This window comes from Suhomyces tanzawaensis (assembly GCF_001661415.1).
Source record: "Suhomyces tanzawaensis NRRL Y-17324 unplaced genomic scaffold CANTAscaffold_4, whole genome shotgun sequence".
Lineage (NCBI taxonomy): Eukaryota > Fungi > Ascomycota > Pichiomycetes > Serinales > Debaryomycetaceae > Suhomyces > Suhomyces tanzawaensis.
This window is the reverse complement of record NW_017963639.1, coordinates 586,001-608,020: the sequence shown is the minus strand read 5'-3', so window position 1 is coordinate 608,020 and position 22,020 is coordinate 586,001. Positions and strand designations below refer to the sequence as shown.

At 46.6% G+C, this 22,020-nt stretch overlaps 5 protein-coding genes across 5 annotated transcripts; 4 read left to right on the top strand and 1 right to left on the bottom strand.

Moving 5' to 3' along the window:
- Positions 1–539: 539 nt before the first annotated feature.
- Positions 540–923, top strand: TAF19 (Taf19p; the record flags this gene model as incomplete). Its single annotated transcript, XM_020208621.1, has 1 exon — positions 540–923. A coding segment is annotated over one exon (384 nt), but the record flags the coding sequence as incomplete, so codon positions are not given.
- A 1,210-nt stretch (positions 924–2,133) lies between these two features.
- On the top strand, positions 2,134–5,721 carry CANTADRAFT_30582 (E3 ubiquitin-protein ligase; the record flags this gene model as incomplete). The annotated part of the gene is made up of 3 exons (XM_020208363.1): positions 2,134–3,012; positions 3,199–3,465; positions 3,580–5,721. Coding segments are annotated over 3 exons (3,288 nt in total), but the record flags the coding sequence as incomplete, so codon positions are not given.
- A 414-nt stretch (positions 5,722–6,135) lies between these two features.
- On the bottom strand, positions 6,136–8,673 carry PMT1 (dolichyl-phosphate-mannose-protein mannosyltransferase; the record flags this gene model as incomplete). The annotated part of the gene is made up of 2 exons (XM_020211984.1): positions 6,136–6,327; positions 6,367–8,673. 2 exons carry the CDS (start codon positions 8,671–8,673, stop codon positions 6,136–6,138), a joined length of 2,499 nt encoding a protein of 832 aa, XP_020064233.1.
- Positions 8,674–10,407: 1,734 nt separating this feature from the next.
- On the top strand, positions 10,408–14,334 carry ROA1 (Roa1p; the record flags this gene model as incomplete). The annotated part of the gene is made up of 2 exons (XM_020209923.1): positions 10,408–12,445; positions 12,506–14,334. The coding sequence occupies 2 exons, from the start codon at positions 10,408–10,410 to the stop codon at positions 14,332–14,334; spliced, it is 3,867 nt and encodes a 1,288-aa protein (XP_020064232.1).
- Positions 14,335–15,647: 1,313 nt separating this feature from the next.
- On the top strand, positions 15,648–21,759 carry CANTADRAFT_6284 (uncharacterized protein; the record flags this gene model as incomplete). Its single annotated transcript, XM_020210865.1, has 2 exons — positions 15,648–19,619; positions 20,752–21,759. 2 exons carry the CDS (start codon positions 15,648–15,650, stop codon positions 21,757–21,759), a joined length of 4,980 nt encoding a protein of 1,659 aa, XP_020064231.1.
- Between the last annotated feature and the right edge of the window lie 261 nt (positions 21,760–22,020).

Here is a 22,020-nt window from a genome sequence, read left to right as displayed (position 1 = left end):
CAAAGGCTAAAGTCTGCAACAGCTATATTATCATTTTCTTAGAAGCCTTTGGCTGAAATTCGTAACAGCTAGATCAATATTCACTAAGAAGTCATGCAAGTAACTCCTAACAGCTATAAGAAAACGCTAACCAAAACATCCTTACCTCTTTTAACAGCGTTAGCCACTAGGAACATCCTTATTTTATGCCCTATATTACTATTACTAACTACCCTTGGTACCCCTTTAATAGGCTGTTGTATGGATGTTCAAGCTTGCAAGGGCTGCAAAACTGGTGGTGGGGTCGTGTCCGTGCCCACAACATCAAAGCCATCAATCCATTATTAGCCAGCGACTATCTCTACCGCATCATGAGTGATCAGTACGCGCATCACACAGGTCCATCTGGACTTAGCGGCTCCAGCGGTGTTCCAGCACCACCACCATCCGTCTCCAGTGGCACCAGCGACTACTACAACACCCCAGGAGGCGCCCTCGCCAACTCAAGTTTCAGGAGGTATCCATACCAGACTATGCTTCCCCAGATTACTACCACAAGAAGAAGGAAAAAGTTCCAGGGGCTCTTTCTGAGGGACATTGAATACCTCCTTTACGCTTTGGGTGACCGTCCTGTGTCGTCAGATGCCACTGTGCTGTGTCTAGACGACATCATGGTGGAGTTTCTCGTGGACCTTTGCCACGAAGTGATGGGGTACTCAAAGTCCCAAGGACGCTCCAGGGTCAAAATGAACGATTTGGTGTTTGCGTTCAGAAACGACCCGTTGAAATTGGCCAGATTCGAGTACATCAACAAGCAGAACTACAGAATCCAAAAGGCCAAGAAGATGTTCGAGGAAAAGACAGGCAACTTCGACGAAGAGGGTGGTGGCCTTGGAGGTGGTGGCATGGAAGACAATTCCGATGAAGACGATGATGACGACGAGGAAGCCCCCAAGGAATCAAAGAAGAAAAAGAGAAAGGTCACCGGAAACGTGATGTTCAAGACATAGGCATACCCGAAGCCGTTCACTATGGAACACAATAGGCACATTGGTGTGAGCATACGCAATTAGGCCATTTCAGTGGGTAGGCAGTGATGTCACTGCCTAGAAGTGATTGTGAGCTGGTCCATTCGATGATCTCAAGTGCCTGATGTTTTCAGTAGGATGTGGGTGGAGACCAGATATTTTTAAGACGGGGCCATTTACACAGGCTAAAAAGAAGATAATGGCCCCAACTTGCTCGATATAACACAATTGGTAGGGTGATAAAAATCACACCACTATTCCTTAGTCTTCTGGAAATACAGTACCAACTTCCAGAGTGTCAAAGTCTTGTTTGTCCTTGCACTTGGCTGTGCAGGTGGATGGCCCGAGTGTGTTGAGGAATGATTTCAACATAGGGATTCCTTTGAAAAGGTAAAGAAGCAATCTCGAGCTGCTCTACGAAATTATGGAGAATGTCTATAGAGTAGATGCAGGATAATGTGGAAAATGTAGCATGAGTTTCCCAGTATAATTTCTATCCATTGGTCTTTCGCTTTTTGAGCGTATTGTAGAAGAGGTTTTCAGTACTATCTCGAGGGTTGCTATAAACTGGCAGTAGTAAGACTTCTGGATTTCCTGGTTATCAAATAAACAGAGACTGAGAATAGAATAATCGAACCAATGTAGCATTTACTAGTGAGATAATTCTACACCACAGAGAGGTGATTTCGCTCTTTAAAATTGAGAATAAATTCGATTGAATCGCTATTATTCTGTTTTCATTAAGAAATTGTACGTATTGGCGAGAAGCCTCATATCGTAGACTTGGAGGTATACTGATTTAAAAGTTAGTATTGGTTATTGTTTACCTGGACTGAATTCTCGAAGCACGCCCAGTATAGAGCAACGTCTACTGCATAGTAACGAGCGTAGTTGTCGGGTTACAAAGATCCACGGTGATTATCCTGTTCCGTCACGTGACCTCCACCCTTCCAGAACCCTCGATGACAGCCATCACTGATTCTTTTGCTACACCAGCACCAGGCGTTATTCCCAGGCGCTTATTCCCTCCATACCCCCCGTCCAAGCAGCGCCAATCAGCTACACCCTGCCCTTGGTTTGATTGCCCCTCTTGCGCCCCACGCCCAGCATGATTGATCAAGAACAGAGTTGTCGGATCTGTCGTGGGGAAGCCACCAACTCCCAGCCATTATTCCACCCGTGTAATTGTCGTGGTTCCATCAAGTACGTGCACCAGGGATGTCTCTTTGAGTGGCTTAAGCACTCCAACAAGTCTACCCACAAGTGTGACATCTGCAACACCGAATACAAATTCAAGACCATCTATGACCCTGAAATGCCCCAGCGGATCCCCGTGGGGTTGATCTTGTCCAAGTTCACCAACTTCGTGAGCTCAGGTATCCTCAAGTCCATCTCAGTGACCCTTTACGTGTTGTTTCTCCTCCAGTTGCCCATGTTCTGGAAGTTTGCTGGTAGAGTGTACACATGGGCCATCGACGGCACGTTACCCCAGGAGAATCCGTCAGTGCTCAACGCGTTGCTTCTTGGACGTTTCGACATCTCCAGCCACAGAAATGCTGTCACGACAGGCTCGCCCACCGACCTGCTATTCGTGTACGCAGAACACATCTTTCAGTACACCTACTACAGCGGAGTTAGACATATCTTCGTGTTTCTGCTCGTCCACATTGCCCTCTTCATTGAGCACGAATGGGTGGTCCGCGACGAAGGCTATACCAAGTCGTTAATGAAGCGTATCGGCAAAGAGCCCAGGACGAAGCTTCTGGACATGTTGCAACAAGCGTTGACTGCCCTCCGTAACGACGGTGACAACGGCAATGCAGAAGCTGCGCAAAATGTGCACCAGCTTGAGATGTTGGCCAGGGCCATCGATGATCTCCAGAACGAAGACCCCAATGCCAGGCCCAATGGTGGACCCAACCAATTCCAAAACACAGAAGAGGAGTTGAGAAGAATCACCCAAAATGGCGATCTATTTGGCGACAACATGGCTCCAGTCGATCCCGTACGTGGCCAAAATCATGGCGAAAATGCCGCTCAAAACCGTCGTCCACAAACACCCCACCCACACCCGGGAATCATCAACCATTTCGACTTCGACACCGACGAAACGGACGATGTTGCGGAAGCCCCAAATCGAGACGAAGGTATCCCTGAAAATCGTCGTCCACCCATACCTAACGCCAACCAGTTGCCCAACAACAATTTCGAGTTCGACAACGACAATGATGAACTCGACGACGATGCAGTTGCAGCGGAAGAAGCAGAGGCTTTGGCAGCAGCAGCAGCCAATGCAAACGGTGGTGGGGACTTTTTGGAATTATTCGGGTTTGCTTTTGATATCAAAACCCCCATCATTTGCACAATCATGGCCGATTCGATAATAGCGGTTTATTTGTTTGCTTTCTACTTTATTCCCCATACGATCGGGAGCACCGTGGCTTCATTTTCTAGAATCGTCTTTAAATCGCTATACTTTACAGTATTGCATCGTGTGGAGAGTTTACTCACTGAAAACACCACCATCGCAAATGCCCAGAAATATGCTACCGAGCTCATTGCCCAAAACGAGTCCGTTGAGTTTGCTTATTTGAGTATAAAGCAGTATTTTATCGAACCTGTGTGGTTGACTATTGCGTCCATCTTCATCGAGCCCAACCCAACCCACACGACTTTCCTCGAAAGATTGAGTTTATTGGCCATTGGCTATGGGATAATTGGCTACACAATTTATGCTCTCATGAACAGTTTAACTGCAGGCAAGAAGCCAGTTTTGGGAGGCTCGAGAAAGGTCTTCAAAATCTTGTTTGAGATCACCTCCACATTCAAGGTGTTCTTCATATTTGCTTTGGAGATCGTGTTATTCCCAATGTACTGTGGATGGTTACTTGACTTCTGTGGTGCTCCAGTTGTGTTGCCCAGGTTTTCTGTAAGCGAATCTGATGGCTCAAAATCGATACTATTGCTATTATCTTCCATCTCTGAGTTCACCCAAGCTTCGCACACTAGATTGTATGGATACTGGGTCATTGGAACCGCCTATATGTTATGCATCGCTCTATTTGTGGGCATGGTTAGGAACAAGATATTGAGACCTGGGGTATTATTTTTTATCAGGTCGCCAGAAGATCCTAACGCCAGATTAATTCACGATGCATTGGTGAAGCCATTGATGTTACAAATGTCGAGAATATACTTGAGTGCAAAGGTTTATACGGTTTTCATCTTGGCAGGTATTGGTGGAATCACTTGGAGCTTGAGACTCTTTAATATGGGGGATCTGAGCGAAGATTCCACCTGGCGCCCTAGTCTTGCCATGTTATTATCAATTCCCTTCCATGCTGCAACTATAAATTCTTACTTCTCACTCCTTCAAAAGTATGTCCACAAATATTGGAAACGAGTCTTTGAGATCTCGGCTCACAAAGTGAGGTTATCCCATTTTATATTGGGCAAACCAGTATCCCAAGAAAGAGGTTACATTGTCTATAGGAATGTTTTCCTCCAGTTGTTGGGTACCAGTCAGCCGGATTATTCTAGGCCAACCACATACAGAGAGGCCATCAAAATATTCGAGGAAAACCCTGAAGTCAAGGCTTGCTTTGTACCAAATGGTTCTTACGTCAGAGTTCCCGATAACGATACAGTCTGTAGGAAATATGTCAAGAAATTATTTGTTGCCGTTACAAAAGACGATAAGTTGATCACCGCACCTGCTCAATCGGAATCCAGCGTTCAGTCAGGCTATGAAACTCCTACATCTGATGAGGAACAAGATGTGAACACCGATAACCGTTACACTATTGTCTACAGACCTCCTAATCTCAAAACAAGGTGCTTTGGCTTGTTGGGCATCTTGTGGGGATTTTCCGTCATTCTTTGTGTTTCAGTTTTCCTTATTTCTTTGGTCATTGGAAGACCTGTGGTCAGAGCTTTAGGTATCATTTTCCACTTTATGGAGATCTACAAAGGTGAAATTTCCTTTAAGAACAGTTTCCCCTTGGACTGGAACTTGGATGTGTACTCAATTGGTATTGGATTCCGCATCATTATGATATTGCTCGAGTCATTTGACAAGAGGCTTGACGAAAGACAAACCCCTGGCGAAGTTCCAGCTGAGCAGGGAGCTGCTGCTCCACAAGAGTTCAATATTCCTAATGAGGCTCTTCCTGCAAACCTAGGGGCAAACAATAGATTGCGAATTGACTTAGGGGCCCAATTCGTTTTCACGTTTGTCTTGTGGATGACTGTGTGGGTAGGAGGAGTTCACCTTTATTGTGTGGAAATTCCTGCTCGCTTCTACCACCAGTTAGGACACCCCGTTCCGGTCTCATTGTTTGAATTGAACAGGTTCACCACTCCACTCCATCTTTTGGTGTCCTACTGGACAATTTTCGTGTATCTCAAGTACCCCGTGGCTTGGATTAAGATGATTTTACAGGACATCGATGGTGAATTCGATGGCGAGCCAACTAAGGTATGGCTAAAGCTGCTCTTGATCGATTTTGCCTGTGTCTGGGGCCCATCTGTGATTAGTGCAATTGGGTTGAAAGTCACAGGGTACGACCAATACTTGGTGTATGATAAAGCGCTTATTTTCAGCGTCTATGCTGGGATAAAGCTACTTCTTGCGTTAATTTCGGCATACAACTCGTTGGTCGAAAGTGTCAAGAACGAAAAGTATGTGAGAGGCAGAACCATTCAAAATATTGATGAGAACAACTCCAATTAGGGTACCATCTACTTCTCACTACTGAAAGAACTACTTTTATTGAAATCAATTTAGCACGCTTCAAAAGATCGCTAGAGTTTCTACCACACAATTACTGCATTCACTGGGGTTCGTTCAGTCTCAGTACATAATAACAGCAAGTCTATTCCAAAAGGAACCATCAAAACGGCTAGAACACCCACATATATAGTTAAGCCAATATATCATAATTAATAGGATTGAACTTATTGTATAGCCATTAGTGGCTTATGCCTGTGAACCATCTACAACTACTTGTACAAAGGGTGTCTATTGCATGTATCTCATTTACTAACTTCTGCTAGTCGCCACATAGGTCATAGAGCCAGTTTAGCAACGACAAATTATGAAACCGGTAGCATTCTCTGTATATGTACACTAATCAGATTGAGGGATTTCCTGATCATCAGCCACAGAAACTTCTTCAGCGTTGGCAGTGCCTTCTTCTTCAAATGGAGGAACCACCGATTCCTCAACCGGTTCTTCTTGCTCCTTTTGTTCGTCCTCTACCTTGGACACAGTTTGCTCTTCGTGGGCAACTTCGTTCTTGACAAATGGAGTCTCTTTGGCCTCGTTGGGTTCAATTGGGCTTTCAATGAGATCAGCCACTGCGGTGGCCTCAGGACTACTGGAGCTGGAAACAGCACTGTAGTCAGCCAAGTTCTCGTGGAAGGCATTACAGTCGAAGTCCCATCCGCTCAAGGCCTTGGAGTTGGTGCACTGAGCCTTGGTCCATGGAGCTCCATAGATCAACGACGAGTATTGCAAGTAGAAAACAGCACTCAAGGCCACGAGAATGGTGACCACGACGTAGCTCAACTTATGCAACACCTTGGAGCGGGAAACCAAGTAGCCAGTGAAGATTTCCAAGGTGTGTCCCAACACCAAGATTCCGAAGTAAAGGGCTGGAAGGTAGTGGTGCAAAAACAACTGTCTGCCCATGATGAAGAAGGGAGCGTAGTGTAAGAGCCATCCCAAGGCGTAGGAGAAAACGTGGTGGTTGAAGCTGAAGACATCCTTGCTTTCTGCCACGGTTTGGCCCAAGTGCCATTTCAATACGGAGATGGCAGTGTGGATAAAGAAAACAACAATGGACACGGACACAGACCACCAAACAACGGCATTTCCGAGGAAGTAAACCTGCTTGTTGTCGTGGACCCAGTAGTTGATTCCTCTCAACAATAATGGCCACGAGTATGGCGACGACTGCCAGTTGTGGTGGTCAGTCAAGCCTTGGTTGATTTTCCACATTCTGGCGTGGGATTCAGCAACCTTCTGCCACAACGATAACTTAGGGTAGTTGATGTACTCCTTTTCCTCGTCAGCAAGCAAGTCGTTGTGGTTGGTTTCGATGTACCAGTGGGTCAAGCCTCTCAATCCTTGCGAAGCAGTGGTGACTTCTTGCTGTTGGAAACCCCATTCTGGCAACTTGACCTCGCTGGAGAACAAGTAGTTGCCTGACATAGCGTGCTTCAATCTGAAGATGGTCTTCAAGGCCAACACGTTGTTCTGGGCATCGCCAGCTTCCGATCTGTAGTCCACGATTTCCACGATGAAATCGTCGTTAGCATCGCCTTCAAATCCCTCATAACCGTAACAGGAAGCTTCCTTCTGCCAGTCACGCTCACTGACAGGTGGCTTTTCGTCGTGGGAGTGCAATCTTCTGCCGGAGTTGACGTGGACCAATCTGATCTTGACACCGTCAGTTAAAGGCACAAACTTCTCAGGAATAGACTCGTTGTAAGGCTCAATCTTCCAGTCGTTGTTGCTGTCCAAGTGAGGGTACAACGTGATCTGTTGCTGCTTGGAGCCAGTAGGGTAGAAATGGGCGTGGGAGTGCAAGTATCCACCAAGAGTGTCAACGTGACGGAGGGTGACCACCGAGCCCAAACCGACACGGGAGTTGATGTTGGTGGGAATGGAGTTGCCCTGCAAGCCAGCTCTGAATGCGGAGGACATGAAGGCCGAGCCGTCGCCCTCTTGGTTCAAGACCTGGAAGTGGATGGCGAAGAAAAACAAGTACAAGAAGGCAGGAACCCCTAACAAGATGAGGCCACGGGCGAAGAAGTGGCCCACCACCTTCTTGGACAGCACTGTCAAGTCACCAATGATGAACCACAACTGGTACACGCACAAAATGCCCACCCAGGCGATGGTGAACAAACCGACCCACTTGGACAGCACGGCCAAGCCGAGAGCAATTCCAGTAGCGACCAAGGAGGCGAACCATGGACCGGTGAATGGGATCTGGATCTCGAACTTCTTCCAGGCATACACGGATGCTGCGATGAAGAACACCAATGGCGAGTCGAGCAAAATGTATCTGGAAATGGTGACGTTGGAGTTTTCGACAATGAACAAGAGGGTGGTGATGAAGGACACAATGGGTCTGACACCCGAGGATCTCAACGTCAAGTAACACAAGATCACGGTTCCAATACCCAACACGGCTGGGAACTGTCTCATGAGCACGTAGGGAACGGATTGAGGGAACACGTCGCCAATGTTCTTGAACTCAAACTCGCCGTCAAAACCTCCGAGCGAGCCCACAGCTGCAAAGAGCATCTTGGCCAATGGAGGGTGCACGTCCATGAAGAACTTACCCAAGATGTACTTTCTGGCAAAACCACCAAAGTGGACCTCATCGAAAACCACCAGGTTGGGACCACTGAGGTTGTAGAAACGCACGGCAAGCGAGACCACCAAGAGCACGGCGAGAAGGTAGAGCTCCTTGACGTCCACAATCAGACGTTTTTTGATGACAGCAGGAGTAGGAGTCGACACAAGGAACGACCGGACTGGGCCCTGGGAGTAGACAGGAGGCACCACGGGATCCACGGAGAACACAGACGCAGGCTTGTTGGCGGAAATAGCAGCGGCCCGAGCGGCGGTGCTTGGACTCTTTGCTTTGGGCATGGCGAATGGGGGCCTGTGATGGAGGTGAAAGATGTTGTGAAAAGTATTAGCAACAGGGTGTTAACTACGCGTGGCCGGTTACGTAACGGATTACGTAATCCGATTCGGTGCGGACGCGTGGAAGCGGTGCCGAGCGCGGCGCGACATTGTCAGTGGGCGGAATTATTCTTAGTTATTCTTCATGGTGATATACTAGTCTGAACATGTATGTTCATTCTCAGTGGACTAATTTGATCCCTGCTTACATATCGCATCTAGTCAAAAATAGCTCTATTTAGCTATTGAGATTCGTAGAGAGGCAAGTTCTAGTCATGGTTGTAGTGAATGAGCCAGTCCATCCGCTGGAAACAGTGGTTTGAGGAACAGGAGTTTCGATAATAACAGTGTTGGTGTCGGAACGAGAATGAGTAATTAGACTCTGGTGGCCGCAATTTGGATTGAGTGTTGGGCCTGTGGGCCTGGCCTCGAATTTGTAGCTCGATTGAACAATTAGTAGTTGGAGTCTGAGTAACCCGGGCTCGAAAGTAATCGTTGTCTTAAATTTTTGGTTCTCTCCCTAGCTTGATTCCGGTCTGATTAGTGACATTGACCGGAGATGTGCTCTTCCAAGTATATACCCATGATTCTGTGTCTCAGCATAGTGCTTCATAATTTTCGTTTGAAGAGCTGCTTTGTAGTAAGAAGTATAATTTGGCTTCTCTAGTATACCTATACTGGATCCTGCGACAGGAGCAGCTAGGATGTTTTCTACAGAGTCGAGCTTATTTACGATGTAATTGTTCTGAGACTGTTGTGTAAATGTCCCGTGGCCCTCAGCCAGTTCATTTTACTGGTAAGACAACTCCATAAAATCTTTAAAGACTGATCTCATATATTGTCATAAGATTGTACTGAAGGTGATTCTTCGGTTCAAGTTTTTACCTTCTAGATCCGAGCCATGTACAGACCCCAAATAATGACTTGTGGTTGTTTGGAATGGATGAGCATAAACCACAAATATAGAGCAAGAAAGACTTCAAATCATTACAGGCGCGTGGCTGTGTTGCAGGGTTCTAAACGACACTACGAGGTGGGCCAAGACCGGTTTCGCAGTTGAATTACAGGCTTGGTACGGGTGGGAAATTTGCGCTTTGAGTTCTGACGTAATTGGTCAAAAGCTCGGAAAATTCTGGCCCATTTGCAAGTACCATGTGCGCTAACATGTCGATGTTAATGTTCTGGAATTCTCACAGATATTGGTTCTAAGTTGTTGATCTTGCGATCAGCGATCGACAGTACAATTGCTCCCCGCCGGAATTGGGAAGATGTGCACCCTGGGGGTGAATGCTTATGATATGTGATTCGCCACCACAAGGGTCTAGGGGTGATCTTAGTAATAGGTTCCCTGTGGCTCTAAAATTAGTCATCTCGTTTAGCAAGTGGGTTCCATGTTGCCGGCAACCTGAGGGTCATCGCAAGCGCAAAAAAGACCCTAACACAGAAAGTTTTCCGCAATAAATACTTCAAGGAGAAGCTCATTCCGACACATAAAAAAGAATATTGCGCTTTTCTCAGAATTCTTGGCCGTTTTTTACGCATCTCGGTTTTCCTTACTTGATTGGGAAAGTCCCTTCTTCTTCATGCATGGCAATGCACCCAACCCTGGTTCTATTTAAATGGTATAGTTGCAGCATTTTCATCCCGCAATTTTGCTTTCCTTCATCGAACTTCGGAAAATCTAATTTGCGCTATTCAATGCTCGATACACAAATTCTTAAATTGGCTCCCCAAGATAGAGTAGGGATCCATGTTAGAAATTTGACAGTTAGAGTGGGGTCTCCCAACTCTAAGGACATTGAAAAATCAACTAGTCCCAAACAAGCTATTCTAGATGACGTTTCTTTCGATCTAGAAAGCGGCCAAATTATGGCGATTATGGGTGGTTCCGGGAGCGGAAAGACCACCTTACTTAATACCTTATCACAACGAGTCAACGTTACCAACAAGGCCCTCCATTTTGAGGGAACTATCGACTATACACGCATACAGAAAGATGGGCAAACGGAAGAAGTCGATTGGCTGAGAAAAATCAAGAGTGCATATCTTCTTCAAACAGACATATTCTTACCGGGATTAACGGTGTTCGAGACGCTTCAAACACAGGCTGATTTGAGGTTACCACCTTACTCGACGAGTGCCGAAAAGCTCGCGCTCGTGGAGTCCCTCTTGGAAGTCTTGGAGCTTACTCCCATTAGAAACGAAGTCATCTCCTCATTTTCGACCCATACAAGCACCCTTTCTGGCGGTGAACAAAGAAGAGTCTCGATGGCTATTCAATTGTTGTCCAAGCCTTCGGTATTGTTCTTGGATGAGCCCACCACGGGACTTGATACCTCTTCCTCCTTGAAGTTGTTAAAGGTGTTGAAAAAGTTGGCTTCTCCTGAGTACGGCATAACCGTGGTGCTTTCCATCCACCAACCAAGGCCCGAGATCACCATGCTTTTTGATAAGTTCTGTCTCTTGACTCGTGGTGGAAGACTTGTCTACTACGGGAACTTGGTGGACACAGGAAAATATTTCAATAGCTTGAAGTTTCTCACTTTCTGCTCAGATATCAAATCTCCATCTTCCTTTATCGAGTACATTCTAGAGTTATCTATCAAAGACACGTCATCAGCTGAACAAGAGAAGTCTTCCAATGATAGAATTAATCGGTTGGTTGAACAATGGAAAATCCAAACCAACCACCAGCCCACAGCATTAACTACCAAAGAAACAAAGAAAAGGTTCCAGAAGACATTAGCGTTATTTGACCGTCCAAAGGAGGACCGTATTTCATTTTTCACGGAGGTCAAGGTACTTACAAAGAGAACATTTAAGCTTACTTACAGAGACACATACTCGCTTTTGGTGCTTAACCTTGGTGCTGCCATGTTGGCAGTAATCCTTGGATGGATGTTCTATAAGCCTAAGCACGATTTGGCAGGAGTCAGATCACTCAACTCCACATTATACGTAATGTTGGAAGTGGTAGGGTTCAGTCCCTTGTTTTATGAAATGGAACGTTTATGGGCAACTGACGGAATATTCTTCTATCGGGAGTATGGCGAGAAATACGTCAGTGTCCCCGGGTTTATCATTTCTAGACGGCTTGCAAAGCTCTTTTTGGAAGACTTGCCTGTTCCAGTATTATTTTCATGCATTACTTTCTTCATGTGGGGTCACAGGACTGAAAATAGTGAAGGAGAAAGAGACCTTAGCTATTTTGGAATCTATGTGACCATCACCATTCTCACCAATTTTATTGGGATGGCGTCCGCATTATTGATGTTTGCCGTTTCGAAAGACTTTTCGATATCGACGTTTGCGATGAACGTCTTTTATCAGTTCGAGAACTTATCCAGTGGCTACTTTGTTAATGCTTCATCCATGCCTGTTTATGTCCGTTGGACAAAGTATCTCAGTTTCTTCTGGTACGGGTTCGGAGCTTTGACTGCGAATCAGTTTACTGGGTGGATGGGTGACTGTCCCTATGATTATGATGATGCAAGATGCATTGAGTATTCTGGTGCCTTTAATTTGAAGACGTTGGGATTCCCTGATGGATGGGTGGGTGAGCCAATTGGCATAATGGTTTGTTGGTGGATAGGATTTTTGGTCTTAGCAGGCTTAGCCTTGCGTTTCATGAAGTTTGAAGTCTCGATAGGTAAAATCAAGAAGAATAGAGTTGGTGGAGAAGGAACTCCCGAAGAAGCTGAATCTGGCGAAAAACTCGAAGATTCAGACGCTTCTGGTGTACTCAAAACTGAGCAATCGGCAAAGGCTATTCTTTCAACCGAACTTAGCTCGCCAGATCTCGAATTGTCTTCCACCAATACTAATATCGACATAAACATATCTTCGCTCACATTGACTGTTTTGCTAGGAGGAATCGGATCCAAGAGCACACAAAAGACTCTTTTGAATGACGTGAGTGCCACTTTTTTGGCAAACGGAGTAAATGCTATCATGGGACCTTCTGGAAGTGGAAAAACTACCTTGCTTAATTTCTTGTCTAATAGACTTCCAGGATCTTCTACATTCAACAACAGTGGGGCAATTCTCCTCAACAAGACCCAGCAAATAGACACCAAAGACCTTGCAAAAATATCCGGTTATGTTACGCAGCACGATACATCGTTGATTGCAAATTTGACGGTTAGAGAAACGTTGTACTTCCAAGCAAAATTGCGTTTACCCCGCGAAGAGCATGCCAATATCCCTAAGATGGTGGCTGCTTTGATTAGACAAATGAGTTTGGTTGATTGTGCTGACACGCTTATCGGATGTGAGTTTATCAAGGGAATTAGTGGAGGTGAGAAAAGAAGAGTTTCCATTGCTATTCAATTACTCAGTAAGCCCAAGATTCTCTTTCTCGACGAGCCAACCTCCGGTCTTGATTCCATCAATTCGGTGAAGATTTTGAGTCTTTTATCTAATTTGGCTAGAACCAACAAGACTACAATTATCTTAACTATCCACCAGCCTCACCAAGAGCTGTTTTACAGCTTTGGGTCATTGCTTCAATTGGCCAGGGGCGGTAATGTGGTGTACAACGGCGACACCAAAAGAGTTCCTGGGTACTTGAAGGAAATTGGATATGAGGTTCCAAATAATATCAATATCGCTGACTACTTTTTGGATTTGATTTCCAATAGACTCGACGAGGAAAATGCTGTCACTCAAGCCAGAGTCGGCCATCTTGTTGGCGAATGGAAAACTCGAAGAGAAAACTCGGTTGAAATGAGTACTGGAAATGGATCAGTCATTGATATCCAGGAATATGCGTTCCAAAGAATGCCTCTCAGTATAACTCTTCCCACCATCATCAGACGCCAGATGTTGAACCTTGTAAGATCCAAGGATGTGATTTTTTCTAGAGCAGGCCAGACTCTTTTCCTCAGTGTTGCTAACACTTTGTTCTTCACTCCCTTGACCAACAAGAAGGAAGGAATAGACAACCGCTTGGGTTTGATCCAAGAAACCCTATTGCTTTATTTTGTGGGTTTGGTGAACAATATTACTCTTTATCCAATCGAAAGGGACATTTTCTACCAAGAATACAAAGATGGAATTTACGGAGTGTTTGAGTTTAGTGGTTCATACTTGTTCAACGAGTTGCCCACCGAAATTGTTCCTAGTTTGATTTACAGTGCATTGAATGTTTTCGCCATAGGGTTGCCCCGGACCCCAGGTATGTTTTTCGGAATGTTTTCCACGGCATTTGTCTGTATTTCCTGTGGTGAGTCAATGGGAATCATGGTGAACAGTTGTTTCAACCATGTGGGAATTGCTGCCAACATTTTGACCAATGCCATCATTGTTGCCATTTTCATGGCCGGAACCATGTCCATTCATATGCCAGCTTTATTCAAGGGCATCAATTATATCAGTCCTTTGAAATATGGAGTTGGAATTTGTGCAAAGCTCGGTTTTGCTGGCCAAAATTTCTCCTGTGGGTTAGACGAGTGTGCCTTGGGCTCGGGAGAGGAAGTGTTGTCGAACTATGGCTTGGATGTGAACCTTGGAGGTTCCTTCGCAGGATTATTTGCCTGCTTGATTCTCTACAGAGTGGTGGCAGTTCTTAGTGTGTGGGTCAGAGTCTCGATGGTCGACAAAATTGCTAGGCTCTTGAAACGTTAGCCAATCTTTTGGTAAATTCCGAGAAACTCACAACGCCATAGTTGATCCAATCCGGTGGTCTGGAACGTAACCGTGAAAATTTGACAGAAAAATCAATATGAAAAAATGCATATGAAACATAACATTAGATTACGGGAAATATTCTACGCCTAATATACACTAATAGAATAGGGTAAGAGTATAATAAAACACCGATAGAGTACTATGAAGCGTTACACGAATACTATAAGATGATTATACGAATACAGGGTGTATTACACGAGCATGTCAAAGGCTAATTACACGGAATGGCGACTAAAATAGGAAATCATACCCAACATGCGCTGGTAAGTGTCTATTAAGTGCTATTGCCTACAATCACATCTACCCTTTAGAGTGCCTAGTTACAGCATACGTATCTCCCATTTGGTAGTAGGGATGATCAATGGTGAATTTAAGCTCGAATAAATTTCCCTTCACAGCTATAGATCAATTTCTGCCATTGTGGAGGTGATGTAATGCCCCTTCACGAGTGAATGATAGACATGTCGACAATTACTTCCGAACACTCTATTTACTACGAGAAATACTGTCGCGATGTTGTCTACCTAGCAATGAATATCCGTTTCACGCAATGCAACCAGCCTAGCATGCTACCACGCACAATAGGCGACGGGTCCTACCCTACGCCCCAACACGGAATTTGTTGCCCCAACCTGGCAATGGGTGCAAATTTGGTTCCCCTGCGTATACTTCCCGATCGGATGCGCATGTTGCCAAAACCACCCGCGAGGAATATATTACTGCTCTAGATGCGCACATTTCCACGCTCAAACCAGATTTGAGGCGACACACTGCCTGGCTCGTGGTGGAGCGGTTACGACCGTGGGCCCACTGGTTGCATATCCGGCGATAAACCAAACCTTAGCAGTTACGGCGATAGATGCCTTGTTGGGAATGAAAACTGCACACATCCGCCGTAGGCCCGCCGAAGGCGGTGACGTTGAAACGGTTGGTGAGCGCGCCTGCATGCAAGAGGAGGGGGGACAACTCCGGAGCCTGCCTGGCAGGAACATCCGTACTACCCTACTCTGGCACGGCAATCTCCGCATGCTGTGGTAGCCGAGTTACGCCTCTGGCCCACCCCACCTCCAGCGAAGCCCCATTTGCCCCACGTCCATCATCCTCACCAAACTGTCAGCCCCAATCGCTTTTTCCGCACCCTGTTTGGGTAACTTGCGCTCTCGTACCTGCACTCAGAATCTACACCATCTCATATAAGGCACCCTCTGCTACCACCACCTATTCATGCGCTACGCTCCCTTCCCGGCTCTATGATAGACACCTCCATCTTGCGAATCGCTCCCGACGACCGTGTCGGGCTCTCGGTGCGCAATCTCACTGTGGGTGTGGGTCCAGCCGCCAAAATGGCCCCGAAAGACCCCCAGAGTGAGTCTCAAAAAGAGTCTCAAGACACCGCTTCGTCCCACAATATCCTCGACGACGTGTCGTTCGACCTTCCGTCAGGCCATATTTTGGCCATCATGGGCGGTTCTGGCTCCGGAAAGACCACTTTGCTCAATATGTTGTCACAGCGGGTAAATGTCACCAACAAGAAGTTGAATTTCCAGGGCCTGGTGGAGTATCTCCGTGACGGAGGCTCTGCAACCATCAAGAGTGCCTACCTTCTTCAAACCGATGTGTTTCTCCCGGGCCTCACCGTGCACGAAACGCTCCAGACCCAGGCAGACTTGCGGCTTCCCGCATCAACCACCTCCCACGAGAAATCGACGTTGATCGAGTCCCTCTTGGAGGTATTGGAGCTCACAGCTATCCGTAACGAGCGCATCTGCTCGTTTTCCACCCACTCAACCACCCTCTCTGGCGGAGAACAGCGCAGAGTGTCCATGGCCATCCAGCTCTTGTCCAAGCCTTCGATCTTATTCTTGGACGAGCCCACCACAGGCCTCGACACCTCGTCGTCCTTGAAGTTAGTGCGGGTGTTGAAGAAGTTGGCGTCTCCAGAGTACGGTATCACCGTGGTGTTATCGATCCATCAACCAAGACCAGAAATATCTGCCCTTTTCGACAAGTTCTGCCTTTTGACTCGTGGTGGAAGACTCGTCTACTATGGCAACTTGGCAGATACCAACGCCTACTTCAAAGAGCTCAAATTCTTAGCATCCTCCAACTCGAAACAGTCACCTGCTTCATTCATCGAGTACATCATAGAGCTCTCCATCAAAGATACTTCGTCGAAACTCCACGAGCAGATGACCTTGGACCGTATCAACCGCTTGGTCCAGCACTGGAAGTCCCACACAAACTACCAGCCATTGCATTTATCCCACAAGGAACAGCAGCAGAAGTTCCGCGACAACCTCAGGCTATTCGACAGAGATAAAAAGGAACGTATTTCGTTCTTCAGAGAACTAACCGTGCTTACAAAGAGAACGTTCGTGTTGAGCTATAGAGACACGGCCTCTCTTGTTGCACTTAACCTTGGCTCCGTGCTTTTGGCCTTGGCCACGGGTTGGATGTTCTATCAGCCCCGTCCCGATCTAGCAGGAATAAGAACCCTCACGTCCACGTTGTATGTCATGTTGGAAGTGGTTGGTTTCTGTCCAATGTTCTTTGAACTCGAAAGATTGTGGTCTACCGATGGTGTGTTCTTCTACAGGGAGTACGGCGAGAAGTATGTCAGTATTCCTGGGTTTATTATCTCCAGAAGGCTTGGAAAGCTACTCCTAGAAGACTTGCCAGTGGCTCTATTCTTTTCGTGCATCACCTACTTCATGTGGGGTCTCAGATTAGAAAATGGTTCTGGAGAAAGAGACTTAAGCTTTTTTGGTACCTACGTAGCAATCACCATATTGGTGAATTTTGTCGGGATGGCATCCTCACTTTTTGTGTTTGCAGTGTCTAGTGATTTCTCCATGTCGGCATTGGTCTTCAACGCTTTTTACCAATTGCAAAATAGTGCATGTGGATACTTCGTCAATGCTTCATCAATGCCTGTTTATGTTCGTTGGACAAAGTATCTATGCTATTTCTGGTATGGATTCGGAGCATTGAGTGCCAACCAATTTGCTGGCTGGATGGGAGATTGCCCCTACGATCGTGACGATCCTCGTTGCACTGAATATTCTGGAGACTATAACTTACACGTCTTGGGCTTTCCAGGTGACTGGACTCCTCAGGCTATCGGAATATTAGTTGCTTGGTACTTTGGATTCAACATATTGACTGCGTTAGCATTTAAATTCATGAGATTCGAAATTTCTATGGGAAAGATCAAAGAAAACAAGTTTGGTGGAGAAGAGGAAGCAGAAGAGTCCAGTGAGGACGAGGCCAATGAATCCTTGGACAAGAAGCCCAAACAAAAGGATATTAATGTTGAAACAAATAACTTTATCGAGTTAGATGCGGAAAATGTCTCCCAAACCAACTCATATGATAGCAACTCCAGCAATGTGGATAGCTCGCTTGAGGCTTACCATCCAGCCACCGATGATATTTCGTTAAATATTGAAAGTCTCAATTTAGCAGTGGCCATGAAGAGCTTTTTCGGCCAAACCGTTGATGAAAAAGTTTTGCTTGATAATATCAGTGCTTCATTCATTGCTAATAGAGTGAATGTAATTATGGGACCTTCTGGTAGTGGTAAAACTACTTTATTGAACTACTTGTCTCATAGACTTTCCAAATCTTCTTCGTATAAATCCATGGGGAGAATTTACATCAACAAGGTCCAACTGATCACCAGAGAAGAACTCTCGAAGATATCTGCATACGTCACCCAACATGACAATTCGTTGATTCCTAATTTGACCGTGAGAGAAACTTTATATTTCCAGGCTAAATTGCGTTTACCGCATGATGAACATTCCAGAATTCCCCAGCTTGTGTCGCAGTTGATTAGGCAAATGGGTTTAGTTGATTGTGCTGACACATTGGTCGGAAGTGAATTTGTTAAGGGAATTAGTGGTGGTGAGAAAAGAAGAGTGTCAATTGCTGTTCAACTTCTCGGAAAGCCCAAAATTCTTTTCCTTGATGAACCAACCTCTGGATTGGATTCTACTAATGCGTTGAAGATCTTGAACCTTTTGTCAGACATCGCTTTGTCTAAGAAAACCACCATTGTGCTTACTGTCCATCAACCGCAACAAGAGATGTTTTACCAGTTTGGCTCTGTCCTTTTATTAGCAAGAGGGGGTAGGGTTGTTTTCAACGGTCCAACTAAGAATGTGTCTACCTATTTGGAGACCATAGGGTATTTGGTACCCCAGGGCATCAACATCGCCGACTTCATGCTCGACCTAATCTCTAACAAGGTAGATGAAGATCAGGAGGTAAGTCAAGAAAGAATCCATCACATGATTGAGTGCTGGAAGCACAAGAATTTGGAGGGAGAAAAGCTGGGACATTCGACTCCCGAAACTGAAGCATTGGTTTCGAAGGAGACTGGTTCTGGCCCGATCTCACTTCAGCAGTACGTGTTCAAGAAATCGCCTCTTGCCGTCACGTTTCCTGTTGTAGCCAGACGTCAACTTCTCAACGCTGTCAGATCCAAAGATGTTCTCATTTCTAGGGCAGGGCAAACCGTGTTTCTTACTGTTATCCACGCCCTCTTTTTCGCCCCATTGAGGAACCATAAAGATGGTATCGATAACAGGTTGGGGTTGGTCCAGGAAGCCTTAAACTTGTACTACGTTGGTCTTCTCAACAACATCGCTCTTTATCCAGTGGAGAGGGACATTTTCTACCAGGAGCACAAGGATGGCATCTATGGGGTACTTGAATTTAGTGGCTCGTACCTTCTCAACGAACTTCCCACTGAGATCGTGCCGTGCTTGTTTTTCAGCAGTTTGATTGTGTTTGCGGTTGGATTACCCCGGACTCCAGGCATGTTCTTCGGGATGTTTTCCACCTGCTTGGTATCGATCTCGTGTGGTGAGTCCTTGGGTATCTTGGTCAACAGTTGTTTCAACCATATGGGGGTTGCCACCAACATCTTGACCAACACCGTGATTTTGGCAATTTTCATGGCCGGCACCATGTCGTTGGATATGCCGCTGTTTTTCGACGCCATCAACTACATCAGTCCTATGAAGTACGGGGTGGGCATCTGTGCAAAGCTCGGGTTTGCCAAACAAAAGTTCCAGTGTGATGTCCAGGATTGTGCCCTTTCTACGGGACAGGCAGTGCTTGAGAACTACGGGTTGGACGTCAATTTGGGAGCTTACTTCGGGGGCCTTTTTGCATGTTTCGTGGCCTACCGTGCCATTGCGGTTGCCAGCGTATGGGTACGTGTCAGATACTTCAACTGATAAGGCGTATTTTGAGACACAGAAGAGCCATGAAGAAAATATTTATTCTATTTTCTCAAAAGTCGATAAAAGCAATTATTAATGGAGGACTGTTTACACAATCACCTATCCGGGTTGATGCAATCGAGGCGTCTTCAAATGCCAACCAGTGTATATATTTAATAGAGGCATAAATGGCCCAAATGCATCAGTGTATAGTTAATAGAAGCAAATACTAATACTAATACATTTTTGTAAGCAATGATTGCCCAGATAGTCCTACGACTTCGGTGTATTTATTAGAAGGTACTTGTGGTCCAAATACCTACACCAAATCGGTGTATTGAATAGAAAAATGTTCATATTAACAGTACACATAGAAGCCATACATAGCCAACTAAATTGGTACGTATGTTTTAAAATACTGAAACCTGCAGTGGATATAAGCAACTGCTCGTGCTATTCAGTATCTGTCAGCAGCAAACTAATTGTGCATACAATCCATGCATCCACGCAATTCTCCTGTCATATCACTATTACTCGGTATGTGTCACGTGCCGATAAGCGCGTATCTGACGGGTCTTATCTGACAATGTGGCTCGATCTAGCGCTGTCTGCACCGCGCAACCGGGGCAAGGGTCCCCGGAGGCTGGGCCAGGAGCACCACGCCGGGCCAAAGCTGGCAGTGGAGGGCCTGGGGAGTACACACGTAGTACATCCATGCGCCAACCCCCACGCCACAAGCCTCTCAGCCTCTCCTTTTGCCTCTCCTTTTGCCTCTCCCTCTCCATCAGCCCATCGTCCTCCCTGCGTTGTCTGCATGTCTGGTGCACCTCGCGATCGGACTTTTCAGACACCCCAGCCCCTGATTTTGCACACATCTGGCACCCCGCCAAGGCGGACACCTACCACGCCAGAATCGTGAATATTGTGAGTCGGATCAAAAGGCCTCCCTATTTAATCCCCGATATTCCCACCACTCCAACCCCATGACGTTTTCGTACACGGTTAGATGGTAAGTAGTGGACCCCCTGCGGACTCAGGAACCCCCAAGAAGCCGCCAGAGAACCCTTTGCACCCTTGGGACCCTTAGCGCCCTTATTCCCGTACTAACGCCAGGCCCCACCAGGCACACAGCGTCCAGATCACTGGCAACTTCGACAACTGGTCCAAGTCCCTGCACGCCCACAAGCTGGGCTCGGTGTTTGAACAGACAGTCACATTGGACCACAGACAGCGGCTCGTGTTCAAGTTTGTGGTGGATGGCGACTGGGTGTTGAATCGCGACTACGCCACCGAGTGGCATGACGGCGTGGAAAACAACGTAGTGGAGGCAGTCCAGTTGGAAGAAGTGCCTGAGCACCATCCAGTGCCTGAGCCTGTTGTGGCAGCTGCTCCTAACGCCACGCTGACCCCCAAACACGATTCTCCCGTGGCTCCAGATGCTCCCGTGGCTCCTGTGACTCCAGCGCCAAAGCAGTCCTCGTCCAATTTGCCCTTAAACAGCGTCCCGGCTCCTTCTCCACCTGCAGACCCTGAAGGAGCACCGCTGGAATCGTTTCCTACCGATGAGGACCTTCTCTCGGACTTCGACGAGTCGGTGGACGTATCAGGCACAAAGAGAACCCCCGTCAACACAGACGCTAGCAGCAAGAGCGACCGTCTCACCCAGGTGCTGACGTCGTCATCGTCGTTTGCGGCTGTTTCGCTTCTCAGCTCCGAGAACGACTTCCACGACATCGGAGACCAACCTGCGTCGGTGGTGGAGGAAGACCAGTTCAACACCCCGACAAATTCGTTGTTCAACTCGGTGGTGCTCCCCTCCAGCACGGTGGAAGACCGCGACGCCAGCGCTCCCGAGCAGCCGGACGGCTCCAACACCGCCAACACTTCCATTGCTAACTTCAACATCAACTCGAGAAACAACTCGTTCACCAAGCCCAAATTGGCCACCAACGCCTCGGACTCCACCATCCCTCGCACCTCCCACGAGGTGGTGGCTATCTTGAAGGCTCCGGGAGGATATCCCGTGAGCCCCAAGGACAAAAACGAAGATCTCCAGTCGCCCAGAAACCCCAGTGGAATCGGAAAGAGAGAGAACTTGATCTCGCGCTTCAAGGGCTTGTTCAAGTATTAGATCCATTTGTGACCCTACCTGCAGTGTAATGTCCTTCCTGTTAATCTAGCGGAGCTCCATTTAATTGCACTCCCAGTGCATCTAGCACCACCAGCTTAATATTCTCCCCGAGAATTCAGAATCGACTCATCTTTCTTGTGGGCCATGTACATTAATAGTATCCAGTACTTGGTCCTGTTGCTAATTGCGAATTTCTGTTCGTGTTGTGATTTTATATTCTGTTCTGTACTTTTATCATCCTACTCCCGTCTCTACAATTGG